This window comes from Pongo abelii, chromosome 19, assembly GCF_028885655.2.
Source record: "Pongo abelii isolate AG06213 chromosome 19, NHGRI_mPonAbe1-v2.0_pri, whole genome shotgun sequence".
Taxonomy (NCBI): domain Eukaryota; kingdom Metazoa; phylum Chordata; class Mammalia; order Primates; family Hominidae; genus Pongo; species Pongo abelii.
The window spans coordinates 67,188,308-67,209,504 of NC_072004.2; the positions used below are offsets into that span (position 1 = coordinate 67,188,308).

General features: G+C 43.6%; 1 protein-coding gene across 1 annotated transcript in view; it reads right to left on the reverse strand.

The window, feature by feature from the left end:
• Positions 1-4,107: 4,107 nt before the first annotated feature.
• CALCOCO2 (calcium binding and coiled-coil domain 2) overlaps positions 4,108-21,197 on the reverse strand; it is a 34,058-nt gene continuing 16,968 nt past the window's right edge. The window contains 11 exon segments of the mRNA NM_001132866.1: positions 4,108-6,135; positions 6,669-6,697; positions 8,524-8,659; positions 12,671-12,766; positions 15,867-15,953; positions 16,251-16,373; positions 17,249-17,318; positions 17,701-17,789; positions 19,513-19,638; positions 20,437-20,570; positions 20,726-20,828. Of these exon segments, the coding sequence (NP_001126338.1) occupies positions 5,968-6,135; positions 6,669-6,697; positions 8,524-8,659; positions 12,671-12,766; positions 15,867-15,953; positions 16,251-16,373; positions 17,249-17,318; positions 17,701-17,789; positions 19,513-19,638; positions 20,437-20,570; positions 20,726-20,828 (1,161 nt within the window). The 3' untranslated portion in view covers positions 4,108-5,967.

Sequence of the window (21,197 nt, forward strand, 5' to 3'; positions counted from 1 at the left end):
CCAAGTTCAACAGTGTTTAACTTGCTGTGTTTGTATTTGAGACATCCTTCATGTCTCAAATGATAATTTGAGATCCAATTCACAATGCATAAGATGCATCCACTTAAAGTATATAACTCAGCCGGGTGTGGTGGCTCAGGACTGTAATCCCAGCACTTTGGGAGGCTGAGGCAGGGGGGATCACTCTATGTCAGGAGTTTGAGACCAGCCTGGCCAACATGGTGAAACCCATCTCTACTATAATACAAAAACTAGCTGGTTGTGGTGGCACACGCCTATAATCCCAGCTACTCGGGAGGCTGAGGCAGAAGAATCACTTGAACCCGGGAGGTGGAGGTTGCAGTGAGCCCAGATCACACCACAGCGCTCTAGTCTGGGTAACAGAGTGAGACTTTGTTTCAAAAAAAACAGTATGTAACTTGATGGTTTTTAGTATATTTGGTCGTGTAACCATCTCCACAATGAAGTTTAGAACATTTTCTTTATCCTCCCAAAAGAAACTCCATACCTATTGGCAGTCACTCTCCATTTCCCCCCAACCCCCAGCCCTAGGAAACCAATCTATTTTGTTACTACAAATTTGCCTATTCTGGACATTTCAAATAAATGGAATCATACAATAATGTGGTCTTTTGTGACTGGCTTTTTTCACCTGGCATAATTTCAAGGCTCATCCATATTGCAACATACATGACTACTTCCTGTTTATTGACAAATAATATCCCATTGTATGGATACACCATATTTTATTTATCCATTCATCAGCTGATAGACATTTGGGTTGTTTCCACCTTTAGCAAGTTATTTCTGCATGTTTCAGCTTATTCATCCATAAAAATGAGTTAATAGCTGCCTTGTCTTGGAGGATTATGAGAGGCACACAGGGAATATGTGAAATACATTCTAAACTATAAATCGGTACAAGAATGTAATGATATTTTATTACTTTAATTTTTTTTTAGAGATAGGGTCTCAACTCTGTGGCCCAAGCTGGAGTGCAATGGTGCAATCATGGCTCACTGCAGCCTCAACCTCCTGGGCTCAAGGGATCTCTTGCCTCAGCCTCCCCTGTAGCTGAGGCTACAGGTGCATGCCACCACACCTAGCTTATTTATTTATTTATTTATTTTGGAGAGACGAGGTCTTGCTATGTTGACCGGCTGGTCTCCAACTCCTGGCCTCAAACAATACCAGCATGGGGTATTATAGGTGTGAGCCATTACACTGGCCTAAAGACTTTTTTTTTTTTTTGAGATGGAGTCTCACTTTATCATCCAGACTGGAGTACTGTGACGCGATCTCAGCTCACTGCACCCTCAACCTCAGCCTCCCAAGTACCTGGGATTACAAGCATGCCCCACCACACCCAGCTAATTTTGTGTGTGTGTGTGTTTGTTTTTTTTTTGAGACAGTCTTGCTCTGTCGCCCAGGCTGGATTGCAGTGGCATGATCTTGGCTCACTGCAAACTCTGCCTCCTGGGTTCAAGTGATCCTCCTGCCTCAGCCTCCTGAGTAGCCCAGACTACAGGCACCCACCACCACGCCTGGCTACTTTTTGTATTTTTTTTTTTTAGTAGAGACAGGATTTCACCATATTGGCCAGGCTGGACTTAAACTCCTGAACTTATGATCCACCCGCCTCGGCCTCCCAAAGAGTTGGGATTACAGGCATGAGCCACCACTCCTGGCTAATTTTTCATATTTTTAGTAGAGATGGGGTTTCAACATGTTGGCCAGGCTGGTCTTGAACTCCTGACCTCAGGTGATCTGCCCACCTCAGCCTCCTAAAGTGGTGGGATTACAGATGTGAGCCACCATGCCTGGCCCTAAAAACTTTTTTTTTTTTTTTGAGATGGAGTCTTGCTCTGTCACCCATGCTGGAGTGCAGTGGTGCGATCTCCGCTCACTGTAACCTCCACCTCCTGGGTTCAAGCGATTCTCCTGTCTCAGCCTCCCGAGCAGATGGGATTACAGGAGCCCACCACCATGCCCGGCTAGTTTTTGAATTTTTAGTAGAGATGGGGTTTCACCACGTTGGCCAGGCTGGTCTCGAACTCCTGATCTCGTGATACACCTGCCTCAGCCTCCCAAAGTGCTGGGATTACGGGCATGAGCCACTGCACTCGGCCAAGACTTTTTTTTTTTTTTTTTTTTTTTTTTGGAGACAGAGTCTCACTCTGTCTCCCAGGCTGGAGTGCAGTGGTGTGATCTTGGCTCACTGCAAGCTCCGCCTCCCGGGTTCACGCCATTCTCCTGCCTCAGCCTCCCGAGTAGCTGGGACTACAGGTGCCTGCCACCAAGCCCTGCTAATTTTTTGCATTTTTAGTAGAGATGGGGTTTCACCATGTTAGCCAGGATGGTCTCGATCTCCTGACCTCGTGATCCACCCACCTCGGCCTCCCAAAGTGCTGGGATTACAGGCGTGAGCAACGCGCCCAACTAAGACTTTTTAATATTTATATGAGAGCAGCTAAAGAAAGTACTGGGGCCAGTGTAACTTCACTGAGCTTATGGCCTATTGTTGGTTAACTCAGGGCAATCAGATGAATATCTCTTTGGATCTCGTCTCTATGTAGAGTCCATTTTGCTTTTTTCCCAGGTAATGGACTGCATCCACATTTCATCCACATTTGTTCCTAGGAGACCAGGTTAGAGTATGCTTACCTCGGTGTAAGCCACTGCCACCGTAGAAAATCAAATCACAGGAGAATGATATTTGAACATCAAGGCAGTCACATTTCATCCCAATTTTTAGGAAGACCAGGGAAAAGAGCTGAAGCTATAGGTGTTAAGGCCTAGGTTTACCAAATATCTTGCCAACTCTCCTTTTTTTTTTTTTTTTTTTTTTTTGAGACAGAGTCTCGCTTTGTTGCTCAGGTTGGAGTGTAGTGGTGCGATCTTAGCTCACTGCGACCTCCGCCTCCCGGGTTCAAGCAATTCTCTGCCTCAGCCTCCCGAGTAGCTGGGATTACAGGTGCTTGCCGCCACACCTGGCTAATTTTTTGTATTTTTAGTAGAGATGGGGTTTCACCATGTTGGCCAGGCTGGTCTTGAACTCCTGACCTCGTGATCCACCCGCCTCGGCCTCACAAAGTACGGGGATTACAGGCGTGAGCCACCATGCCCGGCCTTTTTTTAAGTTAGCTTTCTTTCACACTCACATATGCCAGGGTGACTTTCTTCTCCCTTCACTGCCCATCCAGTAAGCATGCTAAGGTAATGCAAAAACATTTTTAATATTAGACCAAGAGAAAAGAAATTAGGAAGGAAAACCTGTTGCCATAACAAGTACAAAGATTCAAAAATTCAACTCAAATATATACTATTTGCTCCCATAACTTCCTATTTTTTGCAGGTATTTTACAGCTATATAACGTGTGGGTGCAAGGGGGATGGAGGAAGGCCAGGGTGGGCAGTGGGTTATATGAGAACTATTGTTGGCTGGGTGCAGTGGCTCAAGCCTGTAATCCCAGCACTTTGGGAGGCCGAGGCGGGTGGATCACGAGGTCAGGAGATTGAGACCATCCTGACTAACACGGTGAAACCCCGTCTCTACTAAAAATACAAAAAATTAGCCGGGAGCGGTGGTGGGCGCCTGTAGTCCCAGCTACTCGGGAGGCTGAGGCAGGAGAATGGTGTGAACCCAGGAGGCGGAGCTTGCAGTGAGCGCCTACTGCACTAGCCTGGGTGACAGAGTGAAACTCTGTCTCAAAAAAAAAGAATTATTGTTTACTACTAGTGGCTGCCTGGAGCATAATTTCCCCCTTCAAAGCCTTGGTAAGAGCAGCTGGGGATAATGAACAGTGGTTAAAGATGCTTTGTTTTACACCCAGCAAAAAGGGTCATTAACACCTCTACTGTTTTTTTTTACCAAGCCCTGTGGAAGGGCTCCTGCTGCTGTTGACAATCATGGTAACCCTCGGGGTAGCAGGGGCAAAGGGGTGGGTAATTCACCAGAAAATGGTATTCACTGATTTGGATTATGTGCACCACTGTTCCTCTCCATTCATGTGCTTAATTAAGAGCTGACTAGTACAAAATAAATGAAACTGCAATTCTTCACTGGAACTATCTGGGGAGCAACAGAAATTCTGTAGGGAGGGTATGTGCCAGAAAAACTCCTTTATTACCATCTCCCTATTACATTTCTATTCTAGGGTTAGTGTTAATCTCAGGTCTTATTCTTAAGGCAGCAAAAGGCTTGGAGAAGTAGTGTAAGTTTCATCTTCATTTTATCAAGGATGAAATCAAAGCAAGGAGCTGTGACTAGGACAATACAGTTAGTCTAGGGCATAACTCCCAACCACATTAGGGAAAGTCCAGTAGGAATGCAGAGCTATAGTTGGCTCAACCCTTATTCATGACATCGTGTTTCACATCATTCAAAAGTTTTTGTAGAAGTCTCTGTAGTGACCAGCTGATACTGCCTGGGAGTTATTTCCATTTGTTCAGTCCCTGAGAGGAGAGAAAATGGAATTATTACTTTCTTATAGTTCAATTAGGCAAATTTGGATAGAGGGCATTGAACTTAGTTCACAAAGGGTGCCAAAATCCACACTGCTCCTTTTAAAAAAATGCATTGAAAGTTACAGCAAGAAGTCAGGGCCTCGGGCCGGGTACAGCGGCTCACGCTTGTAATCCCAGCACTTTGGAGGGCTGAAGTGGACGGATCACGTGAGGCCAGGAGTTCGAGACCAGCCTGGCCAACATAGTGAAACCCTGTCTCTACTAAAAATACAAAAATTAGCTGGGCATCGTGGCACACACCTGTAATCCCAGCTACTTGGGAGGCTAAGGCATGAGAATCGCTTGAACCTGGGAGGCGGAGGCTGTAGTGAGCCAAACTGTGCCACTGCACACCAGCCTGGGTGACAGAGCGAGACTCTGTTTCAAAAAAAAAAAAAAAAAAAAAAAAGGCCAGGGCCTCGGATTTCACAAACTAATGTTTCATCACCTCCTTCCCCACCTCAGGATAACTACCAGGACACTCTTTTTTGTTTAATACTTAAGACAGGTGAAGAGAAATCATTGGTGGGGTCTGCCCTTCCCATAGTCCTTTTGATCACAATTTTCCCATGAGCTTCAAAATAGAAGACCATAAATTGAAGGTTTATTTTAAATTACCTAAGTCCCTGAAATAGAAGAGTAATTTATTTTTAGTATTAAAGAGATTAACAAGTTGTCTCATTATTCTGATTTATCCATATTCAAAACTCACCTACTCAGAAAACTGCAAATCCATAGTTGCTAACAATCCCTATTTAACCATTAAGAAAGGATTTACAACAATAAAAGCTATGTACATAGGAAATATCAGAGAGTAGAAAGTGCTAACCAGAGGTACCCAGAAAAGCTTTCTGTGACTGAAACAATACTTCCTGTCTAAGGTTCAGGAGTAAGATGCTTCTTTGGGGGCTGAGAAATTAACATGAGAAACCTTTGGTATCCAAATTGGATTTCTGAGCTCTTTGCCACGGCATTTTTGGCTAGTCTAAAGCAATCATTTGGAGAAAGCAACACCGAGGATGAGGGGGAAGGAATTCTCAACCTCGGACCAATCTCTGGCCCCAGGGTTAGGACTGAGAACAAATACACTCAAGGGCTGACTTTGAATGGCAGTGGGACAACTTGGAAAACTAATCACTTAGTATCAAGTCAGGCCTGTTGTGAATACCCAGGTTGGCTCCATCCCAGGGCCCTTGTACTGAGACCCTCGGAAGAATGACAGGTGAGAGGATGATACAGCTAGAGCTATGTGACTTAAAGGTAGCAACCCACAAGGATGGCAGCAGAAGCCCTTAACAGTGACCTTCAGATCAGTGACATAACTCCACTGTTAGTGGCAGCAGGTCTGAGTAAATCCCTAATAATTTCAGGTTAGGCAGGATCTTGACTCATATAACTCATGGTAGAAGCTATAGGTTCTATTCTATAAAATCTCTGTATACATCCAAGAGGTTGGGACACTCATAGAGAGTGGCAGAACACGTGGTCTTCAAAGATCTGCTTCTCTGTAGCTGGGAAGATCTTGTCACAAATTGGACAATTCAAACAAAGGGGCTGCATCTGCTGTTGCTCCAAGATGTGATCACAAATATCATCTGCTTTGCAGATAGGGCATTTCTTGATGGAGAGCTGGGAGGAAAAGCAAAGAGGTCAGTACAAATGTAAGCTATATGTGGCACAGATGTGGCCATCCTGTCTTCCACTGTATCCTCGGTGCCTAGCATAATGACTGGCACATGGTTAGGCACTCAAGAAATAGTGAATGAATGAAGAGAATGCACATTTGGAGATGCTTACCAGGCTTCGTCTAACCCCAGAATTGAAAGGGCCTAATATTGCTGAAATAGCCAACATAGCTTCTAGCCTTGAAGGGGCACTGGACAGAACTTGTTTGGCTAGCTGCCTGGTTCAGATCTCCTCCCTACTTATGCTACCAAACAACTCAAAGGTATAGATCCTAAGTAAAATGCTGATGGATGAACTGTGCTTTCGTCTCCCTTCCACAACAGGCTGGCTCAGCCTTGGGCCCAAAACAAACTGATCCAGCTGACTTCTGGAGTTATCAAAATGAACCTGTCTCCCTATGGTTCTCCTATGAACTGGAGCGGGAAGGGAAATTTTCAAGTGCTTTGTGGGAATATTCTCATGAATCAAATACTTACCGGGCTGGGGGAAGAACTTTCTTGGATACCTGAAAAGAATAAAAAAGATCTCATTCAATGAGAAAATACCATCCCTAGCTTCTCCAACTGCGTTCTGGCAGATATTTCCTGTAACTTTCATTGTTCCCTTTCTCCTCACTGCCTCTGATTCTTTCTCTCTCATATGTATACCATTCCTTCTGATAGAGGGGATCTAGGTCAATGATAAGGTGAAAAGAAAACATAAATAATGAAATCTTTTTTTTTTTTTTTTTTGAGACAGAGTCTCACTCTGTCGCCTAGGCTGGAGTGCACTAGTGTGATCTCGGCTCACTGCAGCCTCTGTCTCCTGGGTTCAAGCAATTCTCCTGTCTCAGCCTCCTGAGTAGCTGGGATTACAGGTGCCTACCACCATGCCTGGCTAATTTTTGGTAGTTTTAGTAGAGACAGGGTTTCTCCATGTTGGCCAGGCTGGTCTCAAACTCCTGACCTCAAGTGATCCGCCTGCCTCGGCCTCCCAAAGTGCTGGCATTACAGGAGTGAGCCACGACACCCAGCCTGAAATTGTATTTTCATTATTTCAAATAAAATTACAAATGAAAATTGTATTTTCATTTCACACACACACACACACACACACACAGGCTTTATATATATATATATATATACTGTATAACATATATATAGACTGTATAATATATATAGACTGTATAACATATATATATGTTATACAGTCAGAAAAAACAACAAAGCTATTTTCAGAGTAGGGAAAATGAGATTTTAATAAAAATATTAACAATTTAACGACTATCTGAGAATAGATTTTAAGACTGTATCCACAGTCAGGTACGATGGCTCACATATTGCAGCATTTTGGGAGGCCGAGGTGGGTGGACTGCTTAAGCTCAGGAGTTCGAAACCGGCCTAGGCAACATGGCAAAACCCCATGTGTACATAAAATACAAAAATTAACTGGGTGTGGTGGCTGGCGCCTTAGTCTCTGCTACTTGGTAGGCTGAGGTGAGAGGACCGGTTGAGCCCGGGAGGCGGAGGTTGCACTGAGGTGAGAGGATCGGTTGAACCCAGGAGGCGGAGGTTGCAGTGAGCCAAGTCCACTACTATGCCCAGCTAATTTTTGTATTTTTAGTAGAGACGGGGTTTCACCACGTTAGCCATGCTTGTCTCGAACTCCTGACCTCAGGTGATCTGCCCACCTCGGCCTACCATAGTGCTGGGATTACAGCACTTATTTTAAAGAAAAAAATAAACTTGTTACCTGTTATAAACATCTGGTTGTAACTCTAAAGATAATACTGCTGCTTTAAACTGTCCCAAAAAGTAAATGAGATCTCATATTGTTTTTGGAGACAAATGAGAAAAGCTCCCTGTTTGGCAAGGACATGTTACCCCAAGTCCTTTTCACCCCCATTTCCTGTCCTACCATCGAGGAGTCTCTGTGGAGCACGTTTCTGTCGTCCTTGGTGGCATCAGGGTGGCTGCTGTAACCGCTAGTTCCTGGGCGGCATAACTTGCCTCTCTTGCTACCATTTCAAAACTTTAATTAGCTTCCTCAGCTTTGTATGCGTATATCTTCTACATAAAGACATTTCTCTGATTTACACATTTGGAATATAGCCATGGGACTCAATTTGTGTTTGCTGCCTCTAGGCGAATGATCTGATTTGTGTCTTCTGGATTCAGATTTATTTCTCAATTAACACTTCTCGCCTGGCAATCTTTCTACTGGGTCCTCAGCTTCTGCCCAGCAAGTCTTAACAATGAGACTGGTCTTAATTAGCACCTCAGAAACAAAAATTTAGTAGGGGAAAGGGATGCAGGCAGGGTACTTCCAGTTGGAATGGGAAAGTTGTCTTACCAGAATATGGGTTTCCATAGACAAGTCCTGGATTTTGTCCTGCGCCTCCTTCATCTGAAGTAGGTACTTGATATGGCAAAGAATTAAAATCCAGACCCATGTAACTGAGCAATCTGCTGTTCTCCCTCTTCAAAAGCTAAGGATAGAGGATTTATAGACATGTTGAAAGACAATACCAAGAATGGCCACCAGGAACTGGCTAGGAGATGCCCCTCCCAGGTGGTTCTCAATTAGCAATGTGGCACTGGAGAAACTCAATAATCGATAATCCATAATTCTTCAGAAGAGAAGGCAGCAGTTTCAATATTCCAAAGATCTAAGTTCTTTATACCTGAATTTATTTATTTATTTATTTTGAGTCAGAGTCTTGCTCTGTCACTCAGGCCAGAGGGCAGCGGCACCATCTCGGCTCACTGCAACCTCCGTCTCCCAGGTTCAAGTGATTCTTGTGCCTCAGCCTCCCAAGTAGCTGGGATTACAGGCACCCACCACCACGCCTAGCTAATTTCTGTATTTTTAGTAGAGACGGGTTTCACCATGTTGGCCGGGCTGGTCTCGAACTCCTGACCTCAAGTGATCCGCCCGCCTTGGCCTCCCAAAGTGTCAAGATTACAGGTGTGAGCCACTGTGCCCAGTCTATACCTGAATTTAAATATATTTACTATATTTTGTTTATATTAATACAAAAAAGAATTTTAAATCTCTAAATACATGCCAACTAAAGGGAGGAACAAATGTGTCGATATATGAAAGTGGCAGGAGCTATATTAACGCTGCAACTATTCTGATAGATATATTAATGTTGAAACTATTGTATATTATTATTATTGTTGTTAAATTTGTTTTTTTTAGAGACAGGGTCTTGCTCGGTCACCCAGGCTGGAGTGTAGGGTGAGATCATAGCTTACTGCAGCCTTGAACTCATGGGCTCAAGCAACCCTCCCACCTCAGCCTCCTTAGTAGCTGAGACTATAGGCACACGACACCATGCCTGGCTGATTTTTAAATTTTCTGTAGAAATGATAGGCTCTTGCTTTGTTGCCCAGGCTGGTTTCAAACTCCTGGCTTCAAGTGACCTTCCTGCCTTGGCCTCCCAGTGTTGTATATTATTGAGAGCAGAATATTTTTCAATTTCTTTCCTAGAATAATTTCTTACACAATGCAAATATTCACCTAAAATAATTTTTCCTTCTTCATGTCTTATCCCATTCAAATGGATATATCAACACAGAGAATGAGTAAGAAGGCAGGGTGGGAGGGAAGTAATGAAAAAGAGAAAAAAATTACTAAAAGTGGCACAGGCAGCATTTCAAGTTCTTAGGAAAAAGAAAATAAGCAAATTTCCCTTATCATCTTAAGAGGGCTTTACTACAGTTCTTTTTTTTTTTTTTTTTGAGACAGAGTCTTGCTCTGTCGCCCAGGCTGGAGTGCAGTGGTGCAATCTCAGCTCACTGAAACCTTCCACTTCCTGGGTTCAAGCGATTCTCCTGCCTCAGCCTCCTGAGTAGCTGGAATTACAGGCGTGCACCACCACACCTGGCTACTTTTTGTATTTTTAGTAGAGAGGAGGTTTCACCAGGCTGGTCTTGAACTCCTGACCTCATGATCCACCCGCCTCGGCCTCCCAAAGTGCTGGGATTACAGGCATGAGCCACTGCGCCCAGCCTACAGTTCTTAACAAAGCTTCCAAATACCAAATCTTTCCCTTTGTTTTGCAAACTGTGTGTGCACCTGCCCCCCCACAATCAAACTAACCCAGGAAAACAGGGATTTCAAACTCAAGGTATAAATTAAGAGAATGGGAATAGGCCGGACACAGTGGCTTATGCCTGTAATCCCATCACTTTGGGAGGCTGAAGCAGGCGAATCGCTTGAGCCCAGGAGTTCAAGACCAGCCTGGGCAACGTGGTGAAACCCCCTCTCTACTAAAAACACAAAAATTAGCTGGGTGTGGTGGTGCCCACCTGCAATCCTAGCTACTCGGGAGGCTGAAGCACAAGAATCGCTTGAATCTGGGAGGTGGAGGTTGCAGTGAGCCAAGATGGTGCCACTGCACTCCAGCCTGGATGACAGAGCAAGACTCTAAAAAACAAACAAAACAAAAACAAAACAAAACAAAAAAGAGAGAACGGGAATAACAAGACTAGAAAGAGAACCCAAAAAGCCTTCTGCAATTATGAAACACATTGGCATAAATGATATAATCAAAAGTAGAAACTGAGGGAGAATTAATGTTTTAGTAGGTATGAAGTTTCAATGTTGCAAGATGGAAAAGTTCTGGAGATCTGTTGCATAGCACTGTGATGCACTTTACTGAACTTTACATTATTAAGATGGTAAATTTTATTTTATTTTATTTTTTTGAGACGGAGTCTTGCTGTGTTGCCCAGGCTGGAGTGCAGTGGTACGATCTCAGCTCACTGCAAGCTCCACCTCCTGGGTTCATGCCGTTTTCCTGCCTCAGCCTCCCGAGTAGCTGGGACTACAGGCGCCTGCCACCAAGCCCGCTAATTTTTTTTTTTGTATTTTTAGTAGAGACGGGGATTCACCATGTTAGCCAGGATGGTCTCGATCTCCTAACCTCGTGATCCGCCTGCCTCGGCCTCCCAAAGTGCTGGGATTACAGGCGTGAGCCACCGCGCCCGGCCAAATTTTATGTGTTTTAACTGCAATTTTAAAAAGAAAAAAATAGTAAAAATGATCACTAGGAGGCATAGGCCAGAAGGATTATAGAGGGTAAAGATCAGGCAGGAGGCGGAGGTTGTAGTGAGTCACGATCATGCCACTGCATTCCAGGCTAGGCAACAGAGTGAGACTCCGTCTCAAAAAAAAAAAAAAAAAGGCTGGGTGCAGTGGCTCATACCTGTAATCCCAGCACTTTGGGAGGCCAAGGCGGGTGGATCACCTCAGGTCAGGAGTTCGAGACCAGCCTGACCAACATGGAGAAACCCCGTCTCTACTAAAAATACAAAACTAGCCAGGCGTGGTGGCACTTGCCTGTAATCCCAGCTACTCAGGAGGCTGAGGCAGGAGAATCGCTTGAACCCGGAAGGTGGAGGTTGTGGTGAGCTGAGATCATGCCATCGCACTCTAGCCTAGGCAAGAAGAGTGAAACTCCATCTCAAAAAAAAAAAAAAAGGGTAAAGATGAAGAACTGATGGAAGTATAGATACAGGAGTAGCAGCCAGAATGCATAGACACCTATTCTTTGATGCTGAGCAAGAACATGAGAATGGGCCGGGCGTGGTGGGTCATGTCTGTAATCCCAGCACTTTGGGAGGCCAAGGCAGGAGGACTGCTTGAGCCCAGGAGTTTGAGACCAGCTTGGGCAACATAGCAAGACCTTGTCTCTACTAAAAATTAAAAAAAAATCAGCTGGGCATGGTGGCATATGCCTATAGTCCCAGTTACTTGGGAGGCTGTGGCAGGACGATCACTTGAGCCCAGGAGATCAAGGCTGCAGTGAGCCAAGCTTGTGCCACTGCACTCCAAGCCTGGGTGACAGATTGAGACCTTGTCTCAAAAACAACAACAAAAAAAAAGAAAAAAAAAAAAAGAAAAGAAAGAACATGAGAATGACCTTGACTTCAAGTACAACCACTTTATTTTCTGCCATACCATCTTCAGTCAATCAATAATAAATGTTGGTTGGATGAATGAATGAACCAATGAATGAATGAATGAATGAATGAATGCACAGCATTTATTAGGGGCCTACCATGGGTCCAGCACTGGTACAGACCACCACTTCTGCTCCTGGTTTGGCAGCAGAGAAAAAGGAAAAAGTTGTGCTGTAGAAAAGGAGTTCCCCGCTAGCATAAAGTTATGTAGGACGTTATTCCCCTATCCCCCAAGGCAACACATATTAGCTGTGAAGTTAAAAGCAAAAATAAGTTAGGTCTTCAACAGTGTGGCTTCTTTCAAGGTTACTACTGCCATGCCAAACAAATTTCAGTTGTAGAATAAAGACAGGGTTTTGTGGTAGATTAGGAAATTAGATTAAATTTACTCTTTGTTTAGGAACAACTGTTTCACCCACTGTCCCAGAAAGGGCCCTTAACTTTTTATTTTTATCACTACATCTCTGGGCCGCCCTGCTCCTTCCCCTTAAAACCTTGGGGTTTTCTACCCTCTTTCACACACTTACATCATTTTCTCCTTCCAATCTCTCTTTCTCTCTCTGCAGAGCATTACATATAATTTTATTCTCACTCAGTCTTTTTGACAGATCAAAGTTTTCATCCTGTCAACAATAAAAAAAATTAGGATTAGGATCACATATTGCAGTCTGGGTACAAGGTGGGAAATTGTAGAGAATCTGGCACTGCAAAGCAGGGAGACTGAGATGGAGGAGAACGCAACTGGGAGGAAGAAATGGTACTGTGGGCAGGGTGCTAAATTAAAGTGACTTAAAAAAACACCTGAAGGCCTGAGCTGGCATCAAGATGCCAGTTTTTTGTTTTTTTTTTTTTTGGTTTAGCTGAGGGTATAAGTGACCAAGGAGGGAAAAAGCACCTTGGGGAAAATCTCAAGACTGACTTATCAGAATTAGGGATAAATGAAATCTTGTTGAATCCCACCCAACCATGAAAACAATAACCTTTGTTTTGAATAAACATCTCACTCAGTGAAGCCTGAAGCACTTAGGTTTGGGTTGGTATGATTCCTTCCTACAGTGTGAGGATAGGCATCTGGGCTCAAGTTACATGAAGGAAGAAGCAACACAGGAAGGCAGTTGTCCAAGGATACAAGGAGCTCAGACTGGGGTCATAAGCATCCCAGTGTGATGGGTTGACCTAACTGGTTTCATGCTTCAGAGCTTCCCATCTTCTACCTGCATACATACACATGTGCATACCTCACAAACACACTTAAGCTAAGCCTACTAGTTGCGGTTTTTCATCCAAGATTTTTTATTTGAATGCTGGTGCCCAAACTGCTGTGTGTGTCTAGCCGACCCTGAGGTAGTAATGCAAGAGGGGGCTACCCAGTGACAGTGCTGACTGCAGGCTCCTTGCTTCCCATCCCCATTGGCTCCTGCTGGCTCTTCTAGTCCTGCTTCACTTCCTCAAAAGGCAGAAATAAGAAAGGGCTCTCTGAGTCTGCACAGAAACCTGCTTGATAGTTACAAAAACCTTCCCTGAGACCTGTGGCTAAGTTGGGGCCAGTATTTCCAGGGACCTGCATGCTAGTTTCTGGCCATACACTACATCCCTCTTTTTAGTGGAAAGATAACTTTCTCACCTTAACAAGGGTGTACCATCTTCTGGACTTGGTCTAAGAACCACTAATCTTTGCACCTCTTGCTTTCCTGCACCCCCTTATCTCTGTCACCTACCAGTGCAGCCGCCCTGAGTTGGCTGATCTGTTTGTGAAGTCGTTGACACTCTTTGTACTTCTCTAAGAAATAGGCTTTCCTGGCCTCTACCTTTGCCTTAAGGCGTTCCACCTCTTGTGCTAACTGCTCCTCCACAGTTAGTGCTGCTCTCTTGTTCCTAGGCTCCTGAAGCATAAGATACACAGTCCTCATATTTAGTGGCCTTTTAGGATGTATGAGGAATTAGGATTGCTATCAACCAGGTGGGGAGCCTCTAGGTCTTGAAAAATATTCCATGAAAACTAAGAAAATTGGCCGGGTACAGTGGCTCACACCTGTAATCCCAGCACTTTGGGAGGCCGAGGTGGGTGGATCACCAGAGGTCAGGAGTTCGAGACCAGCCTAGCCAACATGGCAAAACCCCGTCTCTACTAAAAATACAAAAATTAGCCGGGCATCGTGGCAGGCGCCTGTAATCCCAGCTACTCAGGAGGCTGAGGCAGGAGAATAGCTTGAACCCGGGAGGTGGAGGTTACAGTGAGCTGAGATCAGGTCAGTGCACTCCAAGCTGGGTGACAGAGCAAGACTGTTTCAAAAAAAAAAAAAAAAAAAAAATACACACACACACACACACACACACACACACACACACACACGTATATAAAAGAAAACCAAGGAAATCCATACCTATCACAAAGAGTTTCAAACCTTTTTTTTTTTTTTTTTTGAGACGGAGTCTCGCTCTGTCGCCCCAGCTGGAGTGCAATGGCGCGATCTCAGCTCACTGCAACATCTGCCTCCCAGGTTCAAGCGAGTCTCCTGCCTCAGCCTCCTGAGTAGTTGGGATTACAGGCGCCCACCACCATGCCTGGCTAATTTTTGTATTTTTCGTAGAGACGGGGTTTCGCCATTTTGGTCAGGCTGGTCTCGAACTCCTGACCTCAGGTGATCCACCTGCCTCGGCCTCCCAAAGTGCTGAGATTACAGGCGTGAGCCACCGCACCCAGCCGGGACTATAGATTATTTTAAACAGTAATTTATTTGCTACATCAGAGGTCACAAACTGGAATGTGCCTATAGAGAGCAGGCAAGAAATGTAATCAAATGAAGGAATTGAATGCAATAAAACAGTGCAGACTGCAGCCAGATGGAAAATCTACAGGGACAGCAGCTACTCAGCTCTAGCTATTGCTGCTGCACAGGAATGTGGGCTCAGTGTTGCTAGGTCTTTTCATTTCCCAAAGGAAGTTGGAAATACAAATTTTTATGGGAAATATTCCTATTTTTAAATGTTGGTAACTACTTTCTAAAACATTTCTGTGGTCTGACCTTGACCTATGATCTGCTGATTTGCAAACTTTGTTCTACTCTTTCCTATATCATGCTAAAGCATACAGTATCTTAGATACATTAGGTACTCAATGGTTGACTGGATGATGCACATATGATGTGAATTACAATCCCAATGACTGGATATCCCTCGGACATCAGGATTTCTCATGTCCTTGGATCAACTAAGTAAATGGGGCTTCCAGGCACCTGTCAACACCATGGGGACTCTTTTTCAACAATATATTACAGGAAATTATTAGTCAATTAGGCTTTCATTCCTACATAATTGATAATGATGATAATTGCTAATATATTAATTATAACAAGATTTGCTTTGGGTGGTATTTTTCCTGTCGTAGAGCCCTTTATAACCATTCGTCTGCCCCCATTGTAACTCTGTAAGAAGAGGGTAGGGGTTATTCTGTGTGAGCCCTAGTCCAAGGATCTAGTTAACTACATCTTGTCATGAAGTTTAACTTGCAATATTCCTTTATCACTTATCACATATTAGAAATGCCCACTTCTAAACATTTTGTAAATGGCAGATTCTCTGTCCTTTTGGCTAGAAAGCAAAACACCTAGAGGTGAACACTCTCTTATTTATCCTGTCCATCAACCGGAAAATAGGCCCATATCCTTTTCTTCTATATCCCCATAGGCTCCCTCCCACATAACCAACCAAGGACAGACATGCCATTAATTCCTGTTGTTTCTTCATTGCAGTAGTTTCATTCTGCTTCATTTGCTCCACTGTCTGCTCGAGCTTCTTCTGGTCCTTCCTCTGCACAAAAAGAGATTTCAGTACCATTGCTGGGAAAACACACACATGCACACACACACCATGGAAGGGCCTGCTAAGCTAATGAGCAAGCAGGATGCATAGGGAGAGGCAAGTCTTCTCTTGTCAGTTTCTGAAGAAAGCCATGAGCTATCTCATTTCAGATAGTTTCCTCTGAGCCCTTTCCTAAAGCCAGTGACATCCAGGTATATTAAAGAACATTAAAATGTTCTTTATACAAAGAACAATGTATATTTTCTTGCAAATGCCTAAAAGTGTTGTTTTCTCTCATGACTCTACCTGTTCAGTTAAACTGAGAAAGAGGTGGTCATTTTCCTTTTTCAGTTGCTCTAACTGCTCTGTCTTATCTTGATCTCCCTGAACAAGCTTCTCCATTTCTTTCTCTTGAGTTGACAGCTGGGCCTAAAACAAAAATAGTGAACATAACCAAGATATAAAAGAAGGAAAACAAAACAGGAACAATGCTTTTTAATGTACAATAACAAAGAGATGTGTTTCCCTAGCAACTCCCAACTGCCAACTGAGTAAAATTAGACAAACCACTCTTTAAAGCACCTCTTTAAGGCATAGCTTCCTAAAAATGAGAGCAGTTCTGCTATCTGCTCTATATTCCAGACTTCTGAGTACGATTTTGCTTGAAAAGATTAAAGTTTGATTATTGATATAGATGATTGTCATCTATATTAAGAGCTCATGGTAAACTACCTTAGTAATACATGAACAAATCACTAAGTTCCTTGTGAATCATGATTTTTTTTTTTTTCTTGAGACAGAGTCTTGCTCTGTCACCCAGGCTGGAGTGCAGTGGTGCAATCTCTACTCACTGCAACCTTTGCCTCCGGGGCTCAAGTGATTCTTCTGCCTCAGCCTCCCGAGTAGCTGGGATTACACGTGCGCCTGTAAATTAGCACGCCCAGCTAATTTTTGTATTTTTAGTAGAGATGGGGTTTTGCCATATTGGCCAGGCTGATCTTGAACTCCTGACCTCAGGTGATCCACTTGCCTTGGCTTCCCAAAGTGCTGGGATTACAGACATGAGCCACTGCGCCCGGCTGTGAATCATGATTTTTTTTTTTTTTTCAAAGCAGGGGCATGGGTAGGGTGGAGGCTTACCTGGTCCAAGAATGGAAAATACATAACCTGAAACTTTAGTGTGATACTTTGAAAAGTATGCCATTAGGCACTCACTGCAATGAAATACATCCTTCTAGGCCACCAAATTGGAGCAGTGGTAAGGCTAAGAAAATATCCTTTGACAAATGTATGGCATTACCTACCTGAAGCTGATCCACTCTGATTCCCATCTTCTCATTTTCTGAGGACATCTTCTGGTTTTGTTCTTTCAGTCTGTAGAGGTGGAGATAACTATGTGAAAAATTCACTGATTCCAGGTCAGCTACCCCTGGCCTTAAGTGATTTAAGGCTGGCTTGGCCCTAAGCCTGCAGAGTTATTTAAAAATCTACTAGTCTCCATTGCAGTTCTGTTTTGGCTTCCTGACTCCAAAAAACTGCAAGTATTCAATCCCTAAAGTTAATATTTGAAATCAGATCATTTTTCCTGACTATTCTGATACCAATTTTCTAATTCATGATTCAAAGGGTGGAGAATCACACCTATCAACGTCATAACACTGTTTTCTCACAAATTTCAGAAATCTAATCTGACTATACTTAAGGGTACTGATGGTACAGCAGCTCTTCCCCTCCCAGAATTATGGGACACACTCACTGAAGCAGCTCTGTCTCCCAATAGTCCTTCTGTTCTTTCACTTTCAGTTCCAACTTCTTATTGATGCTCTGTAGAGTTTCTAGCTCCTCCTATAGATTGAAACACCATCAAATGGACAGACTATTTCTATGACTTTTGAATGAGTATCTTAGGCAGGCAACAAATATTTATTGAGCACTTACTATATGTCAGGCATAGCACGACACAGCAGTAAATGAAATACTCACATAAAAGGAAAATGTTCTTTTTTTTTTTTTTTTTTTTTTTTTTTTTTAAAGACAGCGTCTCACTCTATTGCCCAGGCTGGTGCAGTGGTGCAGTCTTGGCTCACTGCAACCTCTGTTGCCCGGGTTCATGCGATTGTCCTGCCTCAGCCTCCCAAAGTGCTGGGATTACAGGCATGAGCCACCGCGCCTGGTCACAAAATGCTCTTTTTATATTAAAAATGCATCACCTTAATTTCTCATTCCACTGGAGCTTATAATTTGTTCATTAAACAAATATTTACTCAGAGCCTATTCCACACTAGACACTGTTCTTGCATTGCAGACACAACAGTGGACAAAATAGACAGAACTGCCCTTTTCCTCGAACAGCGCTGTTCAATAAGTGAGAGCTACATATAATTTTAAAATCTTAGTAGGCACATTTTTAAAAAGGTAAAAAGAAACAGATTAATTTTAATAATAGTGTATTTGTGTATACATATATATATATTTTTAAATTTTTTTTTTGAGATAAAGTCTTGCTCTGTTGCTCAGGCTAGAGTGCAGTGGTGTGATCTTGGCTCACTGCAATCTCTGCCTCCCGGGTTCAAGCAATTATCTTGCCTCAGCCTCCTGAGTAGCCGGGATTACAGGCGCATGCCACCATGCCTGGCTATTTTTTTTTGAGACAGAGTCTTGCTCTGTCGCCCAGGCTAGAGTGCAGGGGTGTGATCTTGGCTCACTGCAACCTCTGCCTCCCAGGTTCAAGCAATTCTCCTGCCTCAGCCTCCTGAGTAGCTTGGATTACAGACGCCTACCACCATGCTTGGCTAATTTTTGTATTTTTAGTAGAGACGGGGTTTCACCGTCTTGGCCAGGCTGGTCTCAAACTCCTGACCTTGTGATCCACCTGCCTCGGCCTCCCAAAGTGCTGGGATTACAGACATGAGCCACCACGACCGGTCTCCTGGCTAATTTTTGTATTTTTAGTAGAGACGGGGTTTTGTCATATTGGCCAGGCTGGTCTCGAACTCCTGACCTCAGGTGATCCACCCACCTTGGCCTCCCAAAGTGCTGGTATTACAGGTGTGAGCCACCGTGCCTGGCTAAATGATTGTATATTTAACCGAATGTACCTAAAATATCATTTCAACATATCAACAATTAAAAGGAGATATTCAGCCAGGGACGGTGGCTCATGCCTATAATCTCAGCACTTTGGGAGGCTCAGGTGAGTGGATCACCTGAGGCCAGGAGTGTGAGACCAGCCCGGCCAACATGGTAAAACCCTGTCTCTAAAAAATATAAAAATTGCCTGGGTGTGGTGGTGATCACCTGTAATCCCAGCTACTCGGGAGGCTGAGGCAGGAGAATCGCTTGAACCTGGGAGGTGGGGGTTGCAGTGAGCCAGGATCACACCCTTGCACTCCAGCCTGGGTGACACAGTGAGACTCCATTTCAAACAAACAAACAAAACTAATGCCTGTTCAAAGATACTGGTATAAGAAGGTGAGATCACAGGCAAAACAGAATATGGTGCTGGATAAGTGGCACCATCCAGTTCTGATCTCCATGTTCCAAGGTCACCTATAACCAGCAGCCATACCTGCTTCTTTTGGAGCTCGGCCTGCATGTCTGAGTTCTGCTTCTGGAGGCTGACACAGTTGTCCTTCAGCTCCTGGTTTTCTTTGCAAAGCTCCTTGTTGTGCTGCTCAATCTCTTCCACCTCTCCCTACAAAAGAACATTCCATAAACTATATTCCAAGTCCCTCTAGCAGAAAATTCCCATAGGTTAGGATGGTGAGGGACTGGCTGATTCCCATTCACTGCACTGACATCTATGTATCCCAAATGGGGGCTGCTCCTTAATACCTAGGTAAGGGTATAATAGAGGTATGTCTTTATAATTGCAGCAATACCAAGAAAGGCAAACAAAAATTAAAGCCATTAAAAGTTAAAAGGAACAATGATACAAGAATGTAGCTTTTTCTTGTAGACGCTTAGTATTGTTTGTCTCTCCCAATGGACTTAGCTCCTTGAGGCCAAGGACAGTGTTTTAACTGATTCTTCGTTGTGTTCCCAGTGCCTACCATAGTGCTGGATGAAGAGTAGGTGTCCTGTTAAATGATGAAGTAAGAAAATGAATCTAATACTCATGTATGACAGACAGGCTGTAGGCCAAAACTGAAAGAGATAAGAATATTTGGTGCTTCTCTCCTCAAAGGAGCTTTTACATTTACCATGGTGATAAGATGTGTAGATGACAAAAATTAAGCAATTGGAAAAGTTAAAAGAATAACTGAATGCCAGCTGAGTTGAAGAAGTTTTAGAAAAGAAGAAATCATTTATTGTTATGATTCTTGTTAACATTCCTGAGTCATTCCTGAGTGAGTCCATGTGAGTACTATATACATTTTTTCCAATGATATCCATTAGATATTCAATAAAGCCTTATTAACTCAAATTCCATCCTATCCTATATTGCTACTCGTAATGACAGCAAGGGATTGAGGTGAGAAGTTTTACAAACCTGAGTAGTAACAACCAGGATGTCTTCCTCATTTTCTGGACGGAATTGGAAGGGAATACTTGCTCCCCGGACCACACCATCCTGATCCACATAGCAGAACTGGTAATACTCATCATCCTTGGGCAGGTAGTAAGCTGAAAACACAACATAATTTTTAATCCAAAATAAGATCTATTCAGAAAAGTAAAATTCTGGAAGTCTTTTTATCTGCCCCAGAAAGCTCAAGCTGAAGGGAATTAATTAGTCTTGGCTACTGTCTTCAACACCTTTGATCCAGTATTTTTCTCACCTTTGAACTGGACTTCCTGCTGTTTAGCTGATTTGTTGTTTAGGTCAATGGGCAAAGTAACCCACATGAAGGTGTAATACTCACGGGTTGTCTTCCACCCCACCTGCAATGACAAGAAGTTCTTATTTAGTACCTGAAAGGGGCCTGGGGAAAATCCTAGTTGGGCTACATCTTCTTAAAATCACTTTTTATTTGTATATATTGAAAATATAGGCCGGGTGCGGTAGCTCATGCCTGTAATCCTAGCACTTTGGGAGACCAAGGCGGGTGGATTGCCTGAGCTCAGTAGTTTGAGACCAGCCTGGGCAACATGGTGAAACCCCGTGTCCACTAAAATACAAAAAATAAGCTGGGCATGGTGGTGTGCGCCTGTAATCCCAGCTACTTAGGAGGTTGAGGCAGGAGAATTGCTTGAACCCAGGAGGCGGAGGTTGCAGTGAGCTGAGATTGTACCACTGCACTCCAGCCTAGG